The 26,645-nt window shown below is 32.7% G+C and overlaps 1 protein-coding gene across 1 annotated transcript in view; it reads right to left on the bottom strand.

Annotated features, from left to right (window-relative positions):
* The window catches only part of LOC129219017 (autophagy-related protein 16-1-like), a 126,267-nt gene extending 99,984 nt beyond the window's left edge, over window positions 1-26,283 (bottom strand). Inside the window, exons 1-2 of the mRNA XM_054853337.1 lie at window positions 26,010-26,283; window positions 4,478-4,592 (exon numbers count right to left, since the gene is read on the bottom strand). Of these exons, the coding sequence (XP_054709312.1) occupies window positions 4,478-4,592; window positions 26,010-26,283 (389 nt within the window). The remainder of the gene's footprint in view (window positions 1-4,477; window positions 4,593-26,009) is intronic.
* Between the last annotated feature and the right edge of the window lie 362 nt (window positions 26,284-26,645).

The following is a 26,645-nucleotide window of genomic DNA, read 5'->3' as shown; positions in this document are numbered from 1 at the left end:
GTCTACATAAATAAGCAAGTTACTTTTAAGGAGGACTTTCATAAAAAAATAGAGAATTTAAAAAAAAAATAGATATATATATATATTTTTTGCTTCTCAAATCTGAAATTTGGAAAATTTACTATTAGCCTGAACACAATCATCCCTGATGCGCATTATGAGAACTGAAATTTTGTTTACCTGTGACAGTGCTGTGGGACGGCCTTTAGTTCTCCCTACAACTGCTGGAGCAGGTCTCTTGTTCCACCCAGTAGCTTGGCCATGTATGGTAGAATGAGGAATATTATATTTCTTATGGGCCTGCCATGGAGTAAGTCTGCCACATTTGACATCTTCTACTGCTTGTTTTAGATCCTCCACAGTGTAGGACTTCGATGAAGATGCTTTATGCATTGTTACCTGCAAGAATATGGAGGGGGGGGGAAATCAGTAATGAAATTCTATCAACTCAAAATTCTTTTTTTTTACGACTGGTGCAAATAGAGGAAGGCACTTCTGTATTTTCCCCATTTTCTTACATTTAAAGTCACACTACTTAGGAGAATAAAAGAAATGAATTTTGGCTTGAGCTAAGACATCTTGCATTCCCCCCTTCCCTCCTCAATGCCAAAGACAATACAAAGAGCTGTTCCTGAAATAGAGAGGGTTCTTGATCATATTTCTAAGTATTTGCTTTGATTTTTGAATGATAAAATATGCCATGTCTTGATTAAATAAGCACAGACAGCCAGCATAAAGAGATTAAATTTGTCCCCCCCCCCCATCTCATTGTCTTTCCAGTGCAGGACATCTGTAAGTTGGGGTGTCAAGGAATGGGGGACATATTTTTTGTCACAAAAAATATTTTGGGGGCGTGTTCTTGGGGGGGGGCACCCCTGTGAATGCTATGGATGAATAAATGATTATTTTGTTGGGGAAAGGTTCATGACCTGCGCCATTGAAGTTGTTTGGTGGGTGTTTTAGATTTTTTTTTTATTTTGGGGGAGGGGCTCTTGTTTTTAGGGCAATAACTTTTGAGGGGAGGAAGCGTCATCGCTCTTAGGAGGGGGGGGGGCAATATTGATTCATTTCTGTTTATTATAATATCTTAACCCAGGAAACTAATTAAACCATAATGCATTACCAAAATTGAAGGCTAATTCCAGTAATGAAATTCACCACAAACTACATTAAATTTATAAACAAACTTCTTTAATTATTTTTAAAAAGCTAAATTTATTCATTTTTTCAATTCAGCAAAAGCATTTTTTGAGCCTAAATACGTTAGCTTAACAACAAATAAGTAATTTTTTTTTATTTTTGTTAACAAGCATGCCATTATTACATTAAATTAATTTTATTTCCCTTATTTTTTTACAAGAATGCACACATTTGCCGTATTTCAAGCATTATCTATGCAGCAAATGTAAAACAATAAGAAAAATTTGCATAAAATTAATTATCACGTGACGAGTAACGAATTCACCACGTGGTTCAAGAGATCCTTAATTTCTCTCTTTCTTTCTTCCTTTTTAACACTATATAGAACAAATAATTGAAATAAAGGCACAAAAACACATTTACTTACCCTTTGTATGGTCAAATAAAGGCTTTTCCGCAACTCCGCATTTAGAGGATCCAATTTGTCGCTATTAGGTGGCCGAACGGGTCCAACGGTTATACGATGCCAAAATGCGACGAATATTTTCGAGCGTCCCTATTTCCCACAGATAATTTTCTTCCCCTTTCTTCTTCCTTGAGATGAAAGATGCGTTCAAGGTCGTGCTGTGTGCGTAGTTTATTTGACCTTGAAAGATAAAAAAGCAAGGAGATCGCTTTGTCGCGCATTAGCTTGTCGCATTTAGGGAACGTTGGGGGAACTGGATTATGGGTAATGCGAAGTGCTATGGGGAATTCCCTTGAAGGAATGCTTCAAATGCGATGGAGGTTTTCGGGTTTCGTTCCCGAAATGCGTATGTTTCATTACATCGCATTTGAGTGCAATTTTTATTCTAAGATTTTAGGTAAAAGTGCATTGTCACATTTAGGGGTCATCACATTTAGGGACATTGACCTTATCTTTGAAAAATAAAAGTTTATGTTAATAAAACAAATTTAATTATTTGTCTCTGATTCAGTACTATACCAAACATTATACAGGGTGTTTCAAAATGAATAGCGGGGTTTTAACATGTTATAATATTTATTACACCAAACTTACAGCCACAAGTGATATATCAAATGAAAGAGAAACTCAAACAGTTTTACATAATAGCCTACAAGTGTTCAATGTGAGCACCATTCGTCACTCGGCACACGTCAAGACGATATGCGAGTTCTTCCCAAACTTTGATGAGTGTCTCATTAGTAAGTTTTTATGAGTAAGAAATAAAAAATTAAATGAAAATATTAGTTTTCAATAATTTACTTGCTGCAATTACAAATACATCTGTAATTTCTCTGTCAAAACATTAATTTTAACACTGTAAATTGCAGTTTAAGGTTTTACAAATATTTTAACAAAGTAGAAGTGTAAAATCCAATCATATAAATGATCTCTAATGAAGTGTTTTTTTTTTCTTTTTTTTGTGACAATGACATAGCTTTATGAACAATTCATTAAACTTCTTAAGTAAGACGTCATTTTAAAGATTGTTTTCACCAGCAAAATACAAACAGAAAACTCACATTGTGGCAGTCTCTAATATATAACATTCCATGAGTGAAGCCTTATAGCTCACTTGGTTAGAGCGTTAGGTTAGAAAAGCGTAGGTCATGGGTTTGATCCTACCACAGGTTTCCTTGTTTTTGAATAACTTGTTTTCCTTGGTATAATTTTGATCCAAATTTTCAAAAATATGTAACCTTACTTATTGCAGGATTCTGAACCACAGTTATACTGCTGAATTCAAATCACATTTAAAAAAAAAAAAAACATTTATTTTATCACGGTACATCGCAGTATAATGAATAATATTTCTTAAGGGTGTTTTTCTTTGGGGAGGAAGGGAGGACCTTCCTTAATATTTCATAGGAATACAAAAGTAACGCATCATTTTATTTTATTTTTCACCACCATCAGTGAAAAATAAACAAACAATTCACATTGTTACTGTTTTTTGAAAACCTGCCATTAAAAAATCGGATTTTTAAATTATCGCAATCAAGGGCGAATGTTTCCCACAGGTCAGATAGTTTTCTTTTTTTTTTAAATTAATTTAATATTTATTTATTTCTTTATAATTTAGTCATTTATAATTTGGCTTCTTGTATTTAGCTTGCACTTTGTTAATTAATTTAATTTTACTTTTGAAAATCAGGGAGGAGGGTGAAAGTGCACTCCAATGTGCTTGTGCAGTGCACATAAACATTTTTATAATTTTTATGAAGTATTTTGTTGTTTTAAAAGTATTTTGTAGAGTTTCCCTTTTTAGTCAGTTAATTTTTATTTTTAAAAGCCAATGGTAAAAGTGCACCCTTTGCACCCCCTGCAAACATTCATGGATATAAACAAGAGATTAATATTCCTTGTGAAGTACTTTGTAGTTTTTTGCCATTTAAAATAATTTTAATTTTATTTATTTAATACAGTGAAGCACCATTTATACGTTTCTGAAGGGATTGTATGAGAAAAGGGTACAAATGAAAAAAACATATAATAGGTATACATTAATATATATTAAACTCTGCTGGGTCCGAACAAAAAAAATGCATAAAAACGTATAAAAGAGAAACGTATAAACGGTGCTTCACTGTATTAATAATTATTGAAATAATTAAAATATTAAATTAATATTTTCTTAAATATTTTTATTACTATACTTTATTTAAGTGGAGCCTCCTGGTGCCCATGGATATCCCATAAATTGCACCATAAAAAGAATTAACCTATTTATTTATGTTTTTCCTTTGCAAAAAGGATCTCAAGAGCAAGTCAATATTTAAGCATTACCATTTATTAAAAAAGAAATGACATAACAGAACAAAAAATAAATAAATAAATAAAAATAATCAGTAATCAGGCAATTATTCAGGTATATTGAATCTCAAAGTGAAGCTTTGACAAAACTGCTGATTGTCAAAATGCTCAAAAACTCATGACATCTCAAAGCAAGTCTTCTGTCTATTCCTATTAATTATATAAATTTTACACCATCATTGACTCATCAAAAAATTATGATTTTTAAAACCTATGATATTTCACAAAAACATATAAATTTTCATACAAATACTTTAAAATTGACAAAAAAAAAAGAGCTTCAAGAAAGATTTCTGAAAACCTAGTAAAATATTTTAATGTAAAAAAAAATGCATATCTGTTCTGTCACTTATATATAAATTAATTAGTCAAAATAAATCTGACAAAAACTGAAGCTAATATTTTTACTATTTCAAAAGCAACTTTGAGGATGGATGGAAATAGGAAGTTGTTTAAAAAAGAAAAATAATTATTCTTTTAAGTGTAAAATAAATAAAATTAGGAAAAGTATTGCATTACCCAACATCAGTATTTTTTTGAAGGTCAATGACATCTTGTTCTAAATTAGCTTTGCTAACTCTGAGACGAAGATTTTCTCTCTGATGAAAATCAAGGGATTCGTACAAGGAATTAGCTAGAAAAAAACAAATAGCAATAAGTCCCACATAATAAAATAATGAATTTCAATTAACAAATTCACAGACAAATTTTCTCAAACTAGCAACAGTACATTTGTACTTAAAAATAATATTAGTTTTTTACATCTGTATCATATTACTGTCAACTCATGATAACTTGAAATTCTAAGGGACTGAGTTATTGGAAGTTCAAGACATGCGAAGTTACCACAGCCTCATCAAGAGTTTGGGACCCAATGAAAACTTTAGATAAAAGAACATTGGAGCTGTAAGGCTTCGAGTTATCGAGAGTTGACTGTAGTTCATTTCAAATAATGTCAGAAGGTGCAGATTGGTGTTAAATTTAAAATAACATTCAATGATAGAGAAAGATTGAGAAGAAGTATGATAGAGCATGATTAAAAGTACATTTGAAAATGATAAAAAGAGACTTCAAACTTATAAACAGGGGAACCACTGGGTTTTGCTACAAAAAACAGTTGCTTTAGTAGCCTGTAACATAAAAAATAGTCTCCAAAATAGTTGCCAGAAGTAGAAAGTAACCTTTGATTCTCAGTGGCGGCTCGTGCCTTGAAAAGGTGAGGGGGCCGGATCATGTGTGCACTCGCACCCCTCCCCCCCCCCCCCTCCGGTTTTTGAAAAAAAAACATTTAAATATTTTTTTAACATAAAAATTTTTTTTATTATTTTTTTGTGCAAAATTAATAAAACTAAAAGTAAATCATGAAATATATTAATCTCATTTTTTGTCCATGATTGCCGGCAGGATGGTTTACTTTCTCCCCCTGACTCAAAAATAAAATTTAGTTAATCAAATAGAGAAAAGCTACAAAATATATCAAGAAAATTACTAATCTCAAGTTTATGTCCAGTACGCTTTCCGGCGCTGCAGTACGTCTCCCTTGCATCACTGGTAAGGGATTGCAAGGGAGACACTTTCACCCCTTTGCTTTTCAAAATAAATAAACAAATTTTAAAAAGCAATATTAATCTAATATTTTTAATAGTAATGTTATTTTTTTCAATCTTTTAATAACTAATTATTTTGAATGAGTAAAATTTATTTTATTTAAACAAGACCAAATTACGAAAATGCAAAAATATTGTGATCAGAGAAATATGTAAAAATTATAAATTATAATTAACTTTAACAAAGATGAAAATGCATCTCAGTATTCACTTTAAAATAAATAAAATAAAAATAGATAAGCTAAATTTAAAAAAAAATTAAAAATAAATTAATTAAAAATCATAGTAAAAAATATTCTTAGCGATTTATATGCAGGCGTAACCTTCTGCGTATGAATCTGCCGGCAATTATGGGTGAGATTCAGAATTTTTATGCAAACAAAGAAAGAAAAAAAAACAAATCTTTCTATCTTCTTCAAATTATTGATAACTTGTCACATTTTCTTTAAAACTACATGAGCTTGAGCAGTTATTTAAAACAAGTAATAATTTCTGCGTAACAATGGGAAGACATTTTTTGAATTTAAAAAAAAATCTTGTAACGAAAAATGCACACAAGTACATACAACACAACATACAACAGTGGCCCAACTAGAAAATAATTTTAAGGGGGGAGGGGGCATGGTAGGGAAAAAAATCTCATCAACTTGAGTTGATTTGCTCGTCATCAAATCTTTCAATTTTGAAAATTGTAGTTTTAAAAACGCAATTTTAGATGGTCTTTGGTGATGTATGTGGAAAGAACGGTACAGGGAACTCCGCGGAAATTTGTTGAAGCTGAAGCCTTAAAACGCGGTCATAGGCCATATTTATAGAAGTTAGGGTAGGGGATGGAGATCCGGGACTCTCCTTGATCATTTTTTTTTCTTTTTTTGAAAAATAAATAGAAATCCATTCCTAACCCCTCCAATTTTTTGAAAATGCAGTTCCAAAAACACAATTGTAGTCAAACTTTGAAGATTTTTATGGGAAGGGGTTCAGGAGCTCTACCCTGGATTTTTTTTTTTTTTTCAAAATTGAAGTCCTAAAAGCTTAAGCACAATATTATATGATATTATGAGGAGGGATTCAAAGACTATTAGGACTCGACCGATGCATCGGCGCCGATGGTTCAACAATTTAGCCATCGGCATCGGCGGCCGATGCTAACTTGCGGGAAACATCGGCCCATCGGCCTTATAAACATCGAAAAGCCGATGGAATTGGCCGATGTTTTTTTTTTAAAAAAAAGGACATTTGTTGTTTTACCATTTAATACAAAGTAAAGGGAGTCATTGTTTTCATATAAAATTGTTTACTTAAACTGCAGTATGAATTTCTATTTTAGTCACCGCTGAAAGAGTTTTTAATACTGCATTCAGGTACCAAACAAGTTAATTATTGCGTTGTTTCTTGCGGATGGATGTACGTATGTATCTCTTATAAGTCATAACTCAAAAATGGTAAGCTGTAGAAGGCTTAATTTTCGCATGTGGGGTGTGCGTACGTTCCAGTTTAGCACTTCCCTTTTTGTCTTCGATCGGGTGTTCTAAAAAGCCTATTTTCTCGTTTTTTGGGGCTATTAATTACTTATTTCAATGCAAAACTAATATAGCGTATCAAACTGACGATCATTTGAGACTATGCAAACAAATATGAGATGGCAAAACCGGTTTTGTTTCATTTTGCTAGATTCCCGTTGAACCGATGGTTATTTTTCGATATTTGTAATATGAATCACAGTAATGAAGTCGTTTCTGTATCGCTTCTGCGGAGCTACAAATTTGAGGCCCGTCGAAATACATTTTGGGGCCCTATTTCTCTATCACAGAAGTCGTAAAACATTTATCATAACCATTGTTGTAACTCCTACGGTGTCCCTATGGTTATGGGGCCTCTCGTGCAATTGCAAGATTTACTATACTTTAAATCCACCATTGCACGTCAAAACAAATTCGGGTGCAAGTTTTAAAAGGGTTTTTCTGCTCAATGTTCATGATTATTTTGAACTCTATTTTTTATGACTATATTTTGTATTTCCGAGAACACTTGCATGCCCCTCCTCCCACTCCCTCAATTTCTGAAATTAAACTCGAGTTGTACTTCTGAGTTGTTTAAAACCAACACCATTCATAAAATTAGAGATTCTTTTTCAAGCTTTATATATTGTTTAGAAAGAATTTAGAGCAATAATGTAAGAAATAGATTAAAGACGTTTTGAATGGTGACATAATTCGGAAATCAAAGGGACTTTTGAATTTTTTCTTCGGAAGTGCTGAAGTAGATTGAAACTCTTCCGAAATGTTGGTGGTAGCGGTTCTGTACTAAAAAAATGAGGCCGAAGTTTAATGTTATGAGTTACTCCAAAATCAGAGGGTGACCCCCCTAACCCACCCTCGTCGTTTCAAGCATTTCTTAAATATTTAGCGATTACTTATTTTGGTTTAAGAAATGTCATTTTGCGTATTTCTTATACTTGTTTCACCTATATTTCGTAATGCGCCATCTTTTTTGCATCATTAATAGCGATCTTTTTTTTTCTGTTGTAAGTAACTATTTTTATGTATCTGTATAAAATCAATAAGTTATTTTCGTTTTCATCATATTTTTAATAATATGTTATAGAAAAGTTAAGGATTTTCTGTCATGCATTGTTTTAAATTTCAGAAAATTATTCTTAAATTGAAAAATTCAATTAGAACTTGTTTGTAGTTCTTCATAAAAGATTAAACAATCAAATTGTTCAATATTACGTGTGCAAACATCAGATCAAGTAGTATATGTATTAGTGATGTTTCGGATATCCGTATCCGTATCCGTATCTGCGGATATCCGAGGGAAAATAAAGATCTGTATCCGTTACTTTTTTAACGGATCTTAAATGGATCATTTCTATTCTAAATTTTTTTAAATTTTTGAATAAAATAATCTTTAATTCCGTTTAAATTAGGTTTTATTCCTTATTTAAATTATAAGGTATCATTTCAGAAGCCAATTTGCCCCCCCCCCCTCCCCCCGTTGCAAAAAGGAAGGAGAAATAAGTTTTAAAAGTATGTATCGGTGTGTCTTCTTTTGTGGCATCGTAGCTCCTAAACAAATGAACCGATTTTGATAGTTCATTTTTCGTTCAAAAGGTGACTTGATCGAAAGTGTTCTTAGCTTGACCTTGTTTTTGTAGAACTTAAATTACCGGAGATATTAATTAAAAACCGATTTAACGTTTTTAACTATTATGGTAGCAAAAATTTACCCGTACGTTAAAAATGTTGGCCCTAATTGAAAGAACGAAGTTTTCTGCGTTTGATATTTATTTGAAAGTTTCAACTTATGTACAGTAGGAGCTACAATCTTGTTAAGTAAATTTTAAATGCAATTCTAAGCCGTTATACGCGTGATTGGTAGCGATTTCACAGTCGGAAGATAAGGAGAAAAAGCTCAATGATTTAAAATATTTACCTGCTGTCAGTTCATATTTGTTAACAAATGTGTGTTCTGACCCACGAAATTCATCTTAATATGAGTTCGGCTCCCTGGGACATGTTTTTTTTTATTTATTTATTTTTTTAAAATTTATTTTTAATTTAATATTAGTTTTTGTTATTGATTTGGGGTTTCTGTTATTCTTCATTTTTGTTTTTCTCGGCATCCTTTGAAAAAAGTGAGACTAAATTCTCTATTTAGTGTTTGTAAAGGTTTTCCCGGCTCTGTATTTCGTCGGTCGGAGAAGTTCGGTGGAATGGGTCAGCGCTGCATTTATGCTGAAATAAAATAGGAAAAATTATTTCTAGCCTGTCCAGTAGCAGCTTTACACTCTTGCTCCTGTATCCTATATCTACCGAGTAAGAAATAATTTTTCACATTCCATCTAAGCATTAATGCAGCGCTGATCCATTCTTTCCAACTCTACCTCAATTTTAACGGAGATTTCTATAAGAGTAAATCATTAGTCTTGATTATATTTTTGCCGCAGTTGACATTTTTTTTAAGAAACTGCCATTATTCTGACGGGAATACATTCCTTAACAAATTTTACACTTGGATAGTTGAATTGGGTAAAACAAAAAAGAGATCCGTATCCGTATCCGCGGATCTTAACACTAATAATCCAGATCCGTATCGGTATCCGCGGATCTACTTTTTTAACGATCCGGCACATCACTAATATGTATTCAGTTATTAACTTGGTATAAATATTGAGTTTGTTTATTGTAGCCGCGTTTTAAGAATCTCGCTCTTTTCGTGGCTATTTCTTTTTTCCGCAAAATTTATGTCACTGTTATAGCTTTTATGAAAAATGCAACCTTTTCTATTCATAAATTTTAAATAAGTGTAAAAATATTCCTATTATGATTTAATAGTGTAATTTATCTGTTACCTTTTTTGTTTAATTTGATGACTAAAAAATGTCTACGTGCAATCTTTCCACGTGAATTGCGTAATTTGTTCACGGTTTCATAGTTTTATTTTTAATTTGTTTTTTGAATGATTCCACAACATAATTTAATGATTTTTAACTATGTTTAGTGTACCTAAATCCATACATTATTACGATATTACCGAAATCTTAGTTATATGTTCAATTAAAAAAAACACAATTGGTTATTAAACAGTCTCTGTTTTTCTTCCCTTTTTTTCTTTCTTTCATTAATTTTTTGGCTGTTGTTCTTTGTCTTCCATCAGACAGCAGTCAAAAAGGGAGAAACATAACTACAGATTGTACGTAGTACGATCCAAAAGTTCAGGAGACAAGCTGTATAAAACCTTCTACAGAATAGTTCACATTACCGAAACACATCCACCTTCAAAAGGTCACCTTGAAGGACTATGTACTTCTGTCAGTGTTCATATAACTTTTGGTAACACTCCTGGAAGCCATTTTTCGCTAGCTTCTGTGATGCAGCTTTCTCTTCTCCTGACTGAAGAAAGAGGCGTCCATGCAAATGTTTTTTTGTTGGGAACAGGTAAAAGTCACACGGAGCTAAGTCCGACGAAACGTTATATTTGTTTGTCATATCAGAGTATTGACCAATCGAACCGTGCATCCTCAACATGAAAATCGCCTTCTTCCCCACGATGAAGTTGAAGCAGCAGCGCAAGAGGCCTTACAGGAGGTTGCGATAAATGTCTTCCAGGAGTCCTTCTAAAAGCTATATGAAGGTTGGCAGAAGTGCATAGTCATTCAAGGTGACTATTTTGCAGATAGATGTACTTCAGTAATGTGAACTATTCAGGGTAAGGTTTTATACAACTTGTCCTCGAACTTTTAGATCATACTACGTATGTATGAGCTTTCAACTTACTATTTCATAACGTTTTAGAGTGACGCTAGTTTATGCGCATGAAGACATCACAAGAGAATTTGCGATAATTAACTAAGGAGCCGTACAAAATGAAGATTTCGGTCATCTATATGTTCTTAGGTACATATGCATGTACAGATGTGCCGAAAAAACTTGTGAAGTTTAAATTGGGTGATTGTAAAATAGAAATTTAGGTCGAAATCTGATTTTTTTTTCATAATTACAATTCCTTATTCGTAGAAAGGGAGTAAAGTGAAATGAATCAATGATCCTTTAAATCCCTGACAGTCTTATCAATTTATTAATTTTTTTTTTTTTTTTTTTGCCATCGGCCATCGGCAATCGGCCATTTGGAGAAAACAATCGGCCATTGGCCATCTTTGAACAATCGGCCAACAATCGGCATCGGCCCATCGGCCAAAAAATGCCATCGGTCGAGCCCTAAAGACTATTCCACTTAAACTTTTCATAAGTGATTGTTTGAAAAACATATTTTTTGATGATATTAAAGGAGGGCGGTTCGGGGCCCTCGCTCGAACATTTTCTGAAAATGAAGTCTTAAAAATACCATTGTTGGACCATATTTGGTAACATTAGGGACAGTAATCTTTCGAAATTGTAGATTCAAAAACCGATAATGTATTCGGAGACTTTCCCAGGAAATTTTGCAAAATTGAAGATCTTCAAATGAAAATTGAAATGTTTCGTAACGTTTTTGGACGGGAACGGGGGGGGGGGAGGGGGTAACTAGCTCACCAATTAGCTGTAACTATTGAACATTTTTAATTCAAAGATTTCTTTTCAAAAGAAATTGAGATTTACCTTAACATCATTATTTTTTTCAAATTAAAATCTCTTCTGCCCTATTGTGTTTCTCAGATACGTTTTGACTTAACATACAATTTTAGCAGCTAAATTAAAGTGTGAAGAAGTAATAACTTTTAAGGTATATTCAAAACTAAAAAAAATAATAATCTAAAAAATTTATGATTTCTTCTCTAAATTTTCATTACAGTACTCTAATTACTTGAAGACAAAGAGTCAAGAAAGGAATAAACGGTCAAATCTTGTGCAAATGAAGGCTTCTTTTTTTTTACTGTATGTTGTTATTTCTCATAAGAACATTATGGTACCATACATTTTTTTTTTAATTTCAAGCAGGTACACACAAAAAAACAAAAAAAAGGGGGGGGGAATAATTAAAAAGTTACAAATTATTTTCTCAAAAAAGTGAGGGGGCCCGGGCCCCCTCTGGCCCTTCTCACGAGCCGTCACTGTTGATTTAATTTATTTTTAATAGCATTTATGCCATAATAATACAATGATGCTTCGATAAATAGAAATTTCTTGGCTGTGTGGTACAAATCAAAGCAGGGTTCATAGCTAGATAATATAGACACACTACTGCACCTTGTGTGCGGATACATTTGCTGTAGATATGTGAATTGGCTGAAAATTGTTAATAATATCCATATTAAACACTGATTAACTTCAAAACTTGAAGAGAAATTGATGAAAAATGTTCATTATTGTTTTCACCAATACATGATTGAAAGCAAGGGGCATTTTCTGAATAAAAATTTATATACCCACTGTATGTGTTGTTTTTCATTCCTGCAGATAGTTTTGAGCTATGTGCGCAGATACTTTATATTTTTATCTTACTATAGCAGGAGGTTAGACTTATATGCGGGATCAATGTTCTAAGAATGTTCCTTAAATAACCTTTGAAGAAAAAACTGAAAAAATGTTTTCCAGACTTTAGTCCAAGCCTTTTTAAATGAACACAAAAAAAAGACACAGCCTGGTAAAATTTCAGTGTATGATTCTTAACTACACAACAGTAAAATATTCATTGTATAAAAAGCGTTAAGCAACAAAACGCTGCATTCACGATATTTCTGACTGTGTGGAAACTACAACTCATTTGAAACATATATAAAATGAATTAAGGCTACAAGAAACTAAAGTGCAAAATTTTACTGGCAGTCATTCCAAGTGCAAACAGCAGTTAACATAAATAGTAGTAGTGGACATAAATTGACTAGGACCAGCCTAGCTAGGCCTAGAGCCTGTTGCTGGTCGTCACTTTTGTATTTGTATTTGTATTTATCTTTGTAAAAATTAAGGTTTTACAAAAATAACAATCACAAGAAAACGAACCCTTTACAAAAATTTGATTACAAAATCAAAACTTATTGTACAAAAATCTGAGCATCACACATTTTTGATTGTGAATATTCTTATTCCCCCATCATACATTTCATTTCCCTAATTTTTAAAACATTTATTTTCAAAAAAAAATAAAGGCATGTATTAAAGCATTTTCGGGGGGGTTGAAGGGGGGTCCTGAATGTGTGAAGTAAAATTGGAAGCAAATTTTCATTTCTTTAAAACAATTTTCTTGCTCAAGAAAAAAATACATAAAAAATGGGAGGTTTTTTTTTTTTTGTATTTTTTGTGCAGACGTTTTTCACAAAATTTTTTGCCATATTTACACCTGATTGCAAAATAGTCATTTTTGCCAATATTTTGGCTAAAAATGTCTCCATAGTCGCCTTTGTGTCAAAATAGTAGCTTTAGTGGCTAGTGGCAGCTTAGTATAAATAGTTGTTTCAATCCTAACAAAGCAAATCTGAATTGCTATGAAAAAAAAAATGATCCACAGCATACTAAAAAATGGGCAAGCGAACAGAAAAAACAAGACAAGAGAGAATATTTAGCCACATATAGCCAAAAAAAAGAAAGTTACATAGCCAGAAAAGTGGGAAGAGATTATAAGACAACTGTACTCTGAGGGAATGATGTAAAATGAGGCAAAAATGCAAAAGGAAAGATTTCCATTTCGTTAAAATTTGTTTCAGTTTTTGTTCATGAATTTTGGAAATCTTACCTCATTCAGAAGAACTCTTTCTTCCTTACATCAAGTACTCTGCAATTCCCTCCATTTGGAAATCTTTTCATTTGGAAAAATTCTATTTCTCTCCTCGGGCAAAGTACCCCTCCATTTCATACAAGTAAAAATATTTCCTTTAGTGTATTCCAATCTTTGACATCATTCTCTGCATGCAGTTAGCATTGCACCTTTCAGGTGACAAAACTCCTTCCGGTATTTGGCAGTCTATGGCTATAAATCATCTCTTACCCTGATTTTTGGTTCACTTGCTCACATTTTAGGTTCCAGTGGACCTCTCTTTTTGCACTGTTTGAAGGTAGGAAGAAGAGGTATATATATAGGCGCCCCTCGTATAGCACGGTATTTCTACAACACAGCTTCGATATTACACGTTGCACCCAGCAGTGCAGGGGGCCCGCTACGCGGACCCCTCAGACGGTGGAACCTAAGGCTTAGATAAGTGGTGGGGCGCATGCAGAGAAAAGTTTCGATATTACACGGTACCAAAACTTGCAATTATTATAACACAGTTTCGATATTACAAGGTACAAACTTTAATTCATAACTACGGTCGAGTCCCGACTTACGTGAGGAATACATTCCAAAACTCCACGCATAAGTCAAAATTTCGCCTTGTGGAAAAATGTAGGCATATAATTTTTTTAGAAAAAAGAAGAGTTTTTTTAGACACTTATAAACATCCCTCAAACTGCTTTAAAACATTCCTAAACTGTACATTACAGTTTCTTACATAAAGAAATGATCTTTTACTGTATTTGAAAAATAAAAAAAAAGCTGTTTTATTCAACATGAAATATTTTAAGATGCACAAAATGAATGATCAAAGACTTAAATAAAACTGCACGGTATGCACAGTATGTAGTAATAATAAAATGCTGCACTATAACAGTACTGTAAAGTAGATATAGTAATAGTATTTATGAGTTAAAAAATGAAGATGATGATGATTTATGCTCCAGGGATTAAATCGTTACCTAATATATTTTTGAATAAGGTTGCTTTGCCTTCTCTTTTATAACGTTTCTATTTAGGGCACCAGCCTCTCTTCCTAATCTCTTTAATCCACAATACAAGAGCAACTTCCATTTTCATAGTATTTACTTTGCTTAGACATTACTCTGCAAGCTTCAATATTGAAACTAAGTTCTGAACTTTTACAGAGATCTTTTAGTTTGGATTTTTTAATTGTAGGTATGGTAGATTCACTCATGCTTGTGTCTTGCTACTGTCGACGTTTGATAGTTGTTCAAGCTTATCAAGAATCTTAACCCTTTTTTTTTGTCAGAAACTTTCTTTTTTCTCCCATCTTTACAAACTTGAAATGAAACAGTGTGCTAAGATGCCATTATAATTCCTCAACTTTAACATTTAGAATGAAAAAAAAAGATAAATGAAAGACACTGAGTGGTTATTTGATGCACTAACAGCACGATGTGTACACTGTTTGGTGTGGGAACTTGCACTGTCAGTGATGCTAAAGGGATGTAATATTATTCACAAAATCAGTATTTAGTAGCCAATAAGGAAGTCAAAACTTCCTTCAAAACAATTCGTGTTGTGAACGAGGAATTCGCGTTAGCATAAACTCGTTACTCGTGCAAAATTTGCGTTATAGCCCTTTCGCATAAGTTGAATCTTGTTGTAGCGGGAGTCAACTGTACACAGTTTTGATGTAACACAAATTTTGAAAGAAAGAATTCAATTTTTGTTCAATACACTGTTAAAAAATGTATGATAATAACTGTAATATGTTTTTACTTTGTTTTTATGAAACGTTTTCAAAAAAAATCTGTCTTGGGCTCAAAAGTTTAGTTTCCCTATATAATACTAACTTTCAAATACATACTTGACTTTTCTCCTCAGTGTTCTAAAAGCAAAAAGTGAATATTATTTTGTTTCCAATGCAGTGTAAGAAATTAACATTAGGATTAAGCTAAATTTGGCAAACGATAAATGAAAAATGTAGTCAAAACAAAATATCAACTAAAATAAATAGAATGATTCTATTTATTTTATTTTAAATTTTGTTTTGTTGTTGTTGCTTAGACAAACTTTATTGCTACAGAAGAGCACAGATATTTTTTCTTATAGAATGCATTTCGATCTTAGTAGAGAAAGAAAAGGGGATTAAGTTTCTCCTTGTTGTGCATAACAGTTTTAATTTAAGGTATGTAAAATGATTAAGTTTTATTGTTTATAACTGTTGTGTATTAATTTCGACTTCTACTTCTACCATTGTAACTTCTACTTCAACTCCCAGTCCAGATGTAGTTTCGATATGGCGTGTACGTACGGCGAAATGTTGTCCTTGAATAAATCATGTAATACTCAATCTCGTCTTTCAATGGACTATGAAGTACAAAATACATAATAATTTGGCGACGATGTGAATAGATAATGGCTGAAATTACGCAGTTAGTCGAAGCTCTTCAAGATTTTGTGAATAAACTTAATATTACTGCTCTGGAATCAAAACGCAGTAATAAAGATGTTCTTGCTCAACAGAATTTATCCTTTGATCAATTTGATGAATCATTGGAATCTTTTGATTGTTATTCACAGAGATTGGAAAACTACTTCAAATTAAAAGGATTATCGAATGAGGATGCGGAAACAGAAGAACTAAAAGTTTTAGTTTTGATCAACTGCCTCGGTTCCCGCCAATACCAGCTTCTGTCTAGTTTAACTGCTCCTGATTTACCTTCAACAAAAACTTATAAAGAATTGCTGTCATTATTAAAACAGCATCTATTGCCAAAACTGAACGTTTTGACCGAACAGCATAAATTTTTTTCAAGACTGCAAAATCATGGTGAGTCGATATCTACATTCATTTCTTCATTAAAAGATCTTACGAAAAATTCTGAATTTGTTTTCCAATGTAAATCAAGTGATTGTTCGAAATCTATGTTAAATTTATTATTACGTTCTCAATTTATTCGAGGATTGTCTGATTCTGATATTCGTGAAAAATTGTTGCAACAAGGTGATATAACGTTTGAAAAGACAATCGAAATTGCTTTAGCTATTGAAGCTGCAAAAATTGAGAATAAGGAAGTATATAAGAGTAATTTTTCAAATTCTGTTAACAAAGTATCACTCGGTAGCGTGAAAAATAAGCGTCCACTTAAAACCAAAAATGAAAATGCAAAATTCAGAAGTCGCTCAAAATCACCCATGAAATCTAAAGGTGTTAATTTTAAAGAGCTTGGATTAGAGGGATTATGTTCACATTGCGGGAAATCTAAATACAAAACCCAAAATTGTTTTTTAAAGAATAAACTAACTTGCAAATATTGTTCAAAATGTGGATATTCAGTTTCAGTTTGCATTTCTAATTTAACCAAAAACAAAACAAGAAATCAAAATGTCAACAATATTATACATGATCAAGATGACCTTGCTGTAAATCAAATTTATGATGTTTTTTCTAATAATTATGCAAATGATGATAAGATGTATGCTATTATCGATTTAAATGGTTTGAAACATAAATTCGAATGTGATTCAGGAAGTAAAGTAAGCATAATGAATATTGATGAATTTAAGAAGTTAAAACTTAATATTCCAATTCAAAGAACACATGTGTGTTTTCAAAGTTACATGGGTCAGATTTTCAAGCCACTTGGTATTGTACAATTAAATGTTTCTTATGAAAATAATTCAAGTTTTGAAGATTTATATATTATGTCAAGTCAAAATTGTTCTATTTTAGGACGAGATTGGATTAGAAAATTAAGCATAAATTTACATGACCTTAACAAAATTTCAAATGTTCCTAGTGTCGATGTTTCTGTTTCAAAAATTCTTGCTTCATATTCAGATGTGTTTGAACCTAAGGTTGGTTGTATTCCTAATTACACATGCTCCCTAAAATTAAATCCAGATGCTAAACCAGTTTTTATTAAACCTCGTTCTGTTCCATACGTCTTAAAACATAAAGTTGAGGAAGAGCTTGATAAATTAGAAGCAGAAGGTATAATTGAAAAAACTGACTTTTCTGAATGGGGAACACCCCTAGTTGTTGTTCCAAAATCTGATGGTTCTGTACGCATTTGTGGAGATTTTAAAGTCACAGTTAATAATCAGCTTCAAAATGCACGACATCCTATTCCTAGAATCGAGGATATTTTTAATAAATTACGCGATGGAAAATTTTTCTGTACCTTAGATATCCACAAAGCATATTTGCACATGAAAGTCGATGAAGAAAATGCTAAATTTCAAACTCTCAACCCATCGTTGTACATATTTAGCTAAACGGCTATTTTTTGGTATAAAAATTGCTCCAAACGAATTTCATAAATTTATGGATCAATTTGTTCAAGATTTAGAGGGTACAATAGCATATTTGGACAATTTAATTAACCAGGGTAAAACCAAACAAGAATGTCAAGAACGTTTATTTAAAGTGCTTGAAAAGTTACGTGAATTTAATCTGCATTTAAATCTTGCCAAATGTAAATTTTTTGAAGAAAAAGTTCAGTATCTAGGACACATTATCAGCTCTGCTGGACTTCACAAATCACCAGACAAAATCAAAGCTATCTCTGAAACACCTCAAACTAAAAATGTCGATGATGTCCGAAAATTTATTGGTTTGGTAATGTATTACTCGAAATTTATTCCAGATGCATCTAGTCTTCTTCGTCCATTAAACAAACTCTTATGCAAAAACATTCGATTCAAATGGACTGCACAGTGTGAAGCTGCTTTTTTAAATGCAAAATCAGTTATTACAAGTAATCAAGTCCTTGTACCTTATGATCCAGAGCTTCCGGTTACCTTAGCCACCGATGCCAGTCCGTTTGGACTCTCAGGGGTTCTATCACATGCAATGCCTGATGGAACTGAACGCCCGATCACTTTCGCTTCAAGAAGTTTAACAGCTGCCGAGAAAAATTATAGTCAACTCGATCGTAAGTCATGCGGTTGTGTTTGCTTGCAAAAAATTTTATGATTACATTTTTGGAAGAAAATTCACTTTAATTCTCGACAACAAAGCTATTTGCGCCATCTTCCATCCAGAGAAAGGTCTTCCAGTAATGTCTGCATCACGAATGCTTCGGTATGCTCATTTTCTTTCAAATTTCGACTACACAATAGTTCATACAAAATCTGATAAACACTCGAATGCAGATTACCTTTCCAGATACCCCTTACCAATTTCAATTAATCAAATAAATAGTATTGACGAATCACAAGCATATCAACAATTTATTATCAATTGGATCTCAACACAAATTTTAACCGCAGAAAGAATAAAACATGAAACAGAAAAAGACGTTGAATTAAAAAAGTTGAAATATGATGTTGTGGTAGGGAATGTATTCAATCCTACTGTAACTCTTCAAGACGGAATTTTGTTTAGAGGAGATAGAGTTATAATTTCTAAGTCACTTCAACCAGAAATGCTCAGGCAACTACATTCAACACACGTACGCATTGTCAAGATGAAAGCTCTCTCACGAAATTACTGCTACTGGAAAAACATCGATTCTGATATTGAAAATCTTGTCAAAAGTTGCTAAGAATGTTGCAACATAAAAAAGAATCCTGTTAAAGCACCTCTTCACGTGTGGGAAAAACCAGAGAAAATTTGGCAAAGAGTCCACATTGATTATGCAGGTCCCTTTATGGAACACAATTTTTTAATCGTTGTGGACGCCCTTTCCAAATGGCCAGAAATTATCCCAATTAAAAGATCTCCAACATCCACAAACATTTCCTTGCTGGAAGAAATCTTCAGTCGGCACGGACTGCCTGAAATTTTGGTGTCAGACAAAGCTTCTATATTCAAATCCCAAGAATTCCAGGACTATTGCAGAATCAACGGTATAAAACGACGCCTAATCGCACCTGGCTATCCAGCAACAAATGGACAGGCCTAAAGATATGTCCAAATTCTGAAGACAAAATTAAAGTGCATGAGATATCACCCAGGAACCCTCCATAGTAAATTGTGTAAATTACTTTTTCGTTTTCGAATAACTCTCCTACAAAACGTACTAACTCCATCTGAATTATTACTAGGACGAAAACTACGATCAGAACTTGATCTCATTAAACCAATGTAATCAAAAGTAAACAACAGTGTTACACAGCCCGATTTCAACAAAAGTTATTAACTTGGAGAGAGAGTCCAATCTTGAAATTATACATCATCCAACAAATGGAAATATGGTATCGTCGTAGAAAAGCTTGGACGATTGCACTACTTAGTAGAATTAGATGAGGGATATGTGATTAAACGGCACTATAATCAATTAAGATCGTGCCAAGTAAGCAAACCGTCTTCAGATTTTCATTTACCCAGAAGAGTACACTTCTCACTTCCATCACACAGTTCTTCAACAACCAGTCACCAAAGTGATCTCCCTTTGAGATGTCATGAAGAAGTGCATCAACCACCTGCTACGTCACAAAATAATGAAGTCAGTGACCCCAATGCTCTGTCCCAAACATCAGCAAAATCAACAGTGGCTCAAACAGAGCCTAAAAAGGACAATATTGCAAAAGCTTGTGCCTCTGGCACTCCAGTTCCTTTAAGGAGATCAAACCGTCAACGAAAACCTGTCATAAAGTTAAATCTCTGAAGGAAAAAAAATTGCAGAATTATTGTATCATTATTGTAAATAACTTTACATTTATTTTAATTTACTTTATTGGTTCTCATTTTGTATCTATTTATTATATTCTACACATATATATTATTTGTAAATATTTAATGTTTTAAATAAGTGTGGGAGAATTGTGCATTAATTCCGACTTCTACTTCTTCTACCATTGTAACTTCTACTTCAACTCCCAGTCCAGATGTAGTTTCGATATGGCGTGTATGTACGGCGAAATGTTGTCCTTTGATAAATCATGTAATACTCAATCTCGTCTTTCAATGGACTATGAAGTACAAAATACATAATAATAACAACTCTTTTTAAATCAGTGGGTCTTTGTACATTCTGGTTCCCAGTTTTTGTTTATATGTTCTATTGAGCCAAAGTTTCATCTATAATAAAATTTGCATTTTATGAATGGATTTTGATATAACACAGTACACATTCCTTGATTTACATTATTTCAAGGTCTCGTATAACACGGTTTTGATATAACACAGAACATGGTTTTGATACAACACGGTACACATTGACATGATTTAAGATATGTACGTGATTAATTAGGTTAAAAAATGAGTAAAAAAACATTTTATAAAAATGTCTCGTGTAACACGGTTTTGAATGTGTAATGATATGAGGTTGAGGCATTCGGGGGTTCACCCCTGGAAATGTTTCAAAATTGAAACTCTAGGTATGCACTTATAATTAATGTGATGGAACTGAGGCAAGGAGTGGAGTTCAGGGGTTCTCCTTCAGACATTTTTTGAAATTGAAGTCTAAAAAATAAAATTGTTGGCCGTTCAAAACATTGAGGGGTAGAGGGACGCATCGTACAACTGTTTCAAAATTTAAGTCCTATTAACAATTGTTGGCCAACTTGGAGAAAATTTTATGTGGAGAAAAAAAATGGGCGTGAAACTTTTTTCACCCTGTCAATAGCATCAGCCACTGGCAAACAGAAGTTTTAAACACAAAGTGGTGCCTAGGGTGGTTCAAAAATACATGTATAAAAAAAAAGTTTCTCCTAGATAACAGGACACCCGTCAATATTTTTATACTTGTGGATAGTAATATACTGGAAGAGTTTTAGCTTCCTATTTCAACTGAAAGAGAGTGCTCAATCCCCTTCCTCAAACTTCATAAGTATGGGGATGGGGGTTATAAAATACATTGAACTGAAAAAACAATGCCACATATTATAATATACATTAGTAATATGCATATACATGGCAATAAAATAATAATTTATAAAAAACAGCGGGGGAAATTAAATGTTTCTAAATTTGTGGCATTTTCTATGGTGCGGCTAATGTTAAATTAAGGGGTCATTGAGCACCCTCTTAAAATTTGAGTATGAAGCTAAAACTTTTACAGCATAATACTATTAGTAAGTCTAAAAAAATATTGGGTGTCCTGGACTTTAGCTAAAAAAGTTTTTTTGAACCACCCTAATGGTGTCCTCATTATTATTATTTTTTTTTAATTTCAAATAAAATGATGATGAACTGGAGCAGCACTAACCTTTCAATTCTGAAGTTTGAGGAGCAGCCCAAAGCCCCCTAAGGGGCTATATGGCTTGGGGGCTATCAGATAGCCTTCAAGGGGCTATATCAGGATAGTAAAGAGTCGATTGACCTGCAGAAGTCTGGTTTTTCGCAAAAAACAAGACAATGCAAAAAATGTGCTGAGAAGTTGTCTCCGAAAGACATCTCCATATTTCAAATGGTTTTCCCTTAGCTGTCGCCTAGTTTCCGGCAAAATGAGATGCAGTGACGCTGCTCCAGTCACTCTGTCATTTTTCTTGAAATTAAAAAAATCCAACAGGAGCCTTACACTTGAACTCGGACAAACTCTGTTTGTCAGCGACTGTGCTGTTGCCAGATGGAAACAAATTGCTGCAGGTAGATAAACCCCCCTAAAACATTACAATAAGTACACCCAAAGGTTCAAGGTCAGCTCATACCAGCATACTTGATTCATATCTATCTGGTTTTCACAAAAGAAAAGAAAAAGTTGGATACTTTTTTTAACAATCTTTCTATTGAAAATTATCTGGAAAAGAATTATCTGTGTTATTTGCTTTTCTACTCAGCAGGCAAGTTGCAATCCATTTAAAAATTAAAAAAAAAAAAAACTTGCAGTGCTAAAAATCTCTGGAAAACTGGAATTTCATAAAGTGTTCTAGTAATCATTACTGCTTCTTCTTACTGATTTTCTAGTTAATGAAGAAGACACTGTATCTGTCTAGAAAACTTTGTGAAATCCTATTTTCCTAGAGTATTTTTAGTGGTTACTGCAGAGTTTTTCTGGTGCAATTTAAATTTCTTTCTGCATATACTAGCGTGCTACCTTCTTTTTTGTTTTTAACAAGCTGTTTATTACTTTTTTCCTTTGTGATATGCGCTCCTTTTTGTCTTTTGCCCAAAGGTCTAAGATGGCATTATGGGTACACTGACTCTGACTATACTGTTAGTTAGAAAAAAATGGTTTTTATTCTCAAATAAAAAAAATAATAATAATAATATTCAAAACTTGCAATCCAAGTCACTTGTTAATATATGTTCAACAAGTGACTTGGACTGATATTTTCATTTGAAGCAATTCCTGTTTATGAGCTATTCTGTTCAAACTAAACACAACTGAAATTTGGCAAAGGTGGTAGAAACATAACCAAATCAAGAATTCTGACAAGTACCCCTGTCAAAGCTGAAAACGAAAAGACGCACAATATGGAAAAAATAAAGAAAATTCACTTATATTCTATTTACAGTATATTAATTAAAAACATATAATATATTTAAATAGAGAAACTAAAATTTTTCTTTTTAATGCAAAATACTCTCACATTACTTTTTCATTTAGAAACTAGTTTGCTTTAAAATATGAAAAGAGATTCGCCAACCTCGGATTATTTGTTTTCCTGATAACTTTTGTTTTTTCTTACTAATTTCGCCCTCTTTTTTGTAACATATTTATCACTTCATTTTTTAATCCCTTTAAAGCTTCTAGAGAAGGGGTCTCTAAACTATGACCCACAGGTCAAAAGTGGCCTGTGAGCATATAAAATTTGGCTCATGGCAGCAGACCAGCTTTTAGCTCAATAAAAGAACTAAGTCATAACTACTGTGAATGAACATTACACTATGAGGTCTTTGCGAGTTTCTAATGTTTCCTATATAAGGAAAAATGCAATATCAATCGTTTAAATTTTTAGTAGCTTCATGTAATTCAGTTCCTGCATTCTAAAGGGCATATTCTACTTGATTGTGTTCAACTTCAATTCAAGGGCAATTCCACGAAAAAGTGGACATAAGAGTTGAAATTCAAAAATTGTTTTATTGCTACAAGTAAATCAAACTAAAGCTAATAACATGAGGATTATGAGATTGTAATGAAAATTTTCATGAAAGTTATCATTTTGTTATTTTTTTTTGAGCCTAAAGTTATCGTAATATAACGAACTTGTACTTAGGAAAAACATAGTATTTTCATTCATCCAGGATTACTATTTAAAGCAGCAGCATTTTTATTGTATGCATGTATATTACTATTTGTGACATTTGTCTTGCCTTTGGAACACTTAATTTTCCATAACAAAATATTTAACAGGATTTTTAGAATGAAGAAAGTTACTAAGTCTCGCTGTCACACCCCTCACAAAAAGGATGCTTAAACTACCATAGCAAATGCGTTCTTCAATGGAAAAACATAAAACTTCCCAAAAGTCTAATGTTTGCATGTCTGAATTACAGTACAATGTTTAAGTTTGATAAAATTTTAATCTCTGTGAAAATTTTAGTGTGATAAAAGTTTGTAGCAGGTGTGACAAAATCATTGTGATGGGTGCAACAACATTTAAAATAGTTTTTTTTTTTTTTACTTTCTAATTGAACTAAAAGATTAAACCATTTTATTTCTTAAAAAATTAACAGTGTAGTTTTAAAAAATGAACTGAAAATCTTTTAACATAATATTTTTGAATTTTTTCAGTAATTTTTTTGGTTATTAAGTAAGTTACTTTTATTTAATTCTTGAAAAATTTCAAAAGGGTATAATAGCTTTAAAGGAAGTAAATAATCAGTGTGCACATTCCCATAACTACACTGTTTTGTAAAAATGCCTCAGTCCAATTATTTTCAAGAGATAAAAAGTAATATCGGAGACACTGAAGTTATACAACACGCACACTAGGGTGAATCAAACCCCCCTCCGGAAACAAATTGCTTTGTACCTAGTCTAAAAATGTTTCATTACCCTTAAAACTTCTCCATATCAAATATTTTTGTTTTCCTAATAATTTTAGGTGGTCCACACTCACTTTGAAATTTCAGATTTTCCGCCAAAAACGACTAAAATCAGTATTTTTCATAATTAATTCTTTCAAATTTTAATTATTTAAGTCTTAATATTCAGTAAGAATTAATCAGGTAAGTGTAAAAGGCAAAATGGATCATAAAATCATTTAATTTTAATAATTAATACGGCTTTTGTGCTTTTTAATCTGCCTCTCCGCCGATTACAGCGAAATTAACTTTTGCTATAATTATGTGGCAACATTGAATAGTGACTACAACTTCAACTCTGTTTACAAAACAGTGCATTATCTGCTTTTGCCAACTTGTAGTTTTTCCTTTAACTCATTTTTTTACTTTTAATTTTGAGTCATTACTTAGCTTTTATTTTGTTTATTTTTTCTTTTCATTCTAATTTGAAAACATTAGTCTAAATTTTTAAGTGTTCTATTTTGCTTGATTTTACTTCTGGTTTTGATTTGGAAACTCATGCCTTGATTTAACTTAGTTTTTGTTCTGATTGCACAATGGACACAAGATCGTCGTCGCATATTTTTGGTCTTGGCGGCAAGATAAACAGTGACGATTCAAAAATAAATGGCTCCAAGCTTCCTACTAACTTGCAAGTTTTAAGATGCATGATGTATCATGTTGAAGAAGGTTCTCATGAAAACAGAACTAAATGGGAATCTTCAAGACTAGTCTTATCACAGGTAAAAAATCTTTTACGAAAAAGCAAATATTCCTATGATTAGTGAGCTAAAAGCCTGTCAAAAAATTATTAAACTTCTTGATGACAATGCTAAGTTGAGGGCTATACCCCTTAATCGAAGATCTTCGCTCACCACTGTGCAAAAAGTAAAACAAATGGAAAATAAACTAGCCTTAATATTTCAGTTGTGGCCTGCTAAAGTAGATGAAGTAATTAAGAACAAAGAAGATATTTTCTTTCTTCAGTCAATGAAAAGTGATCGTATGGCAACTTTTGGATCATATGATAAAACTCTTGGAGATAAAGTAAAAAGACGAGAAATACGGTTGCACCAACAGGAAATAAGAAAAGCAAAGATAAATAATAAAACCAGTTTGGATTCATCATTAAATGACAGTCTTACATCATCTGATTCTGATGAACAAAACATAACAAATGACATAGAAGGTGCTGGTTTTGAAGGACCCTCGACAAGTTCTAAAAGCCATCATCGCAATAAGAGAACAGGAACAAGTTTATTCATCCCACATGATGTAATGAAGAAACCTAATCTTGTTTCACTTGCAACACGCTTAAATATGAGTCCAGCACAACAGGCAGCTTATACAAAGGCACTAGTTACAGAACTAGGAGGTGAGACATCTGCCATAGCGGCATCATATGCAACAACAGATAGATCAAGAAGGGAAGTTGCAATGGAAATTTCACGAGTCTGTAAAGAGCAGTGGTGCTTTCCTGAGCAAGCAACTTTGCATTGGGACTCAAAGCTCACAACCACATTGTCCAATAAATATAAAATGGAAGAACGTCTCACCATCGTCGTTGGAGATGTCCACCAGCAAAAAATTCTTGGTGTGCCAGCATATCCTCTAGGAACTGATCGCAAATGTGGTTCAATCATTGCCAATTTAATATATGAGCATCTCATTTCTTCGAACTGCACACAAACAGTTGTAAACATGACATTTGATAGAACTTCATCAAACACGGGCCATAATACTGCCGCCTGCGTCAGTGTGCAAAAGAAGCTAGGACGTGCACTTCTTTGGTCAGCTTGCCGACATCATATAGGCGAAATCATTTTGACCCATGTATTTGATGATTTAAAAATAGAGGCTTCAAAGTCTCCAGATATATCCCTGTTTAAACGATTCCGTGATAATTTCAATCATCTTGATCTTGATCATAGCCAGTTGACTCCACATGTCACAAAATCACTGAATGAAGAAGCAAAACACATAGCTACTGGTCTTAAAACTAATG

The sequence above is a fragment of the Uloborus diversus genome, chromosome 3, assembly GCF_026930045.1.
Source record: "Uloborus diversus isolate 005 chromosome 3, Udiv.v.3.1, whole genome shotgun sequence".
Classification (NCBI taxonomy): domain Eukaryota; kingdom Metazoa; phylum Arthropoda; class Arachnida; order Araneae; family Uloboridae; genus Uloborus; species Uloborus diversus.
Note: the sequence above shows the minus strand (reverse complement) of the source record. Positions and strands in the feature narration are given on the sequence as shown.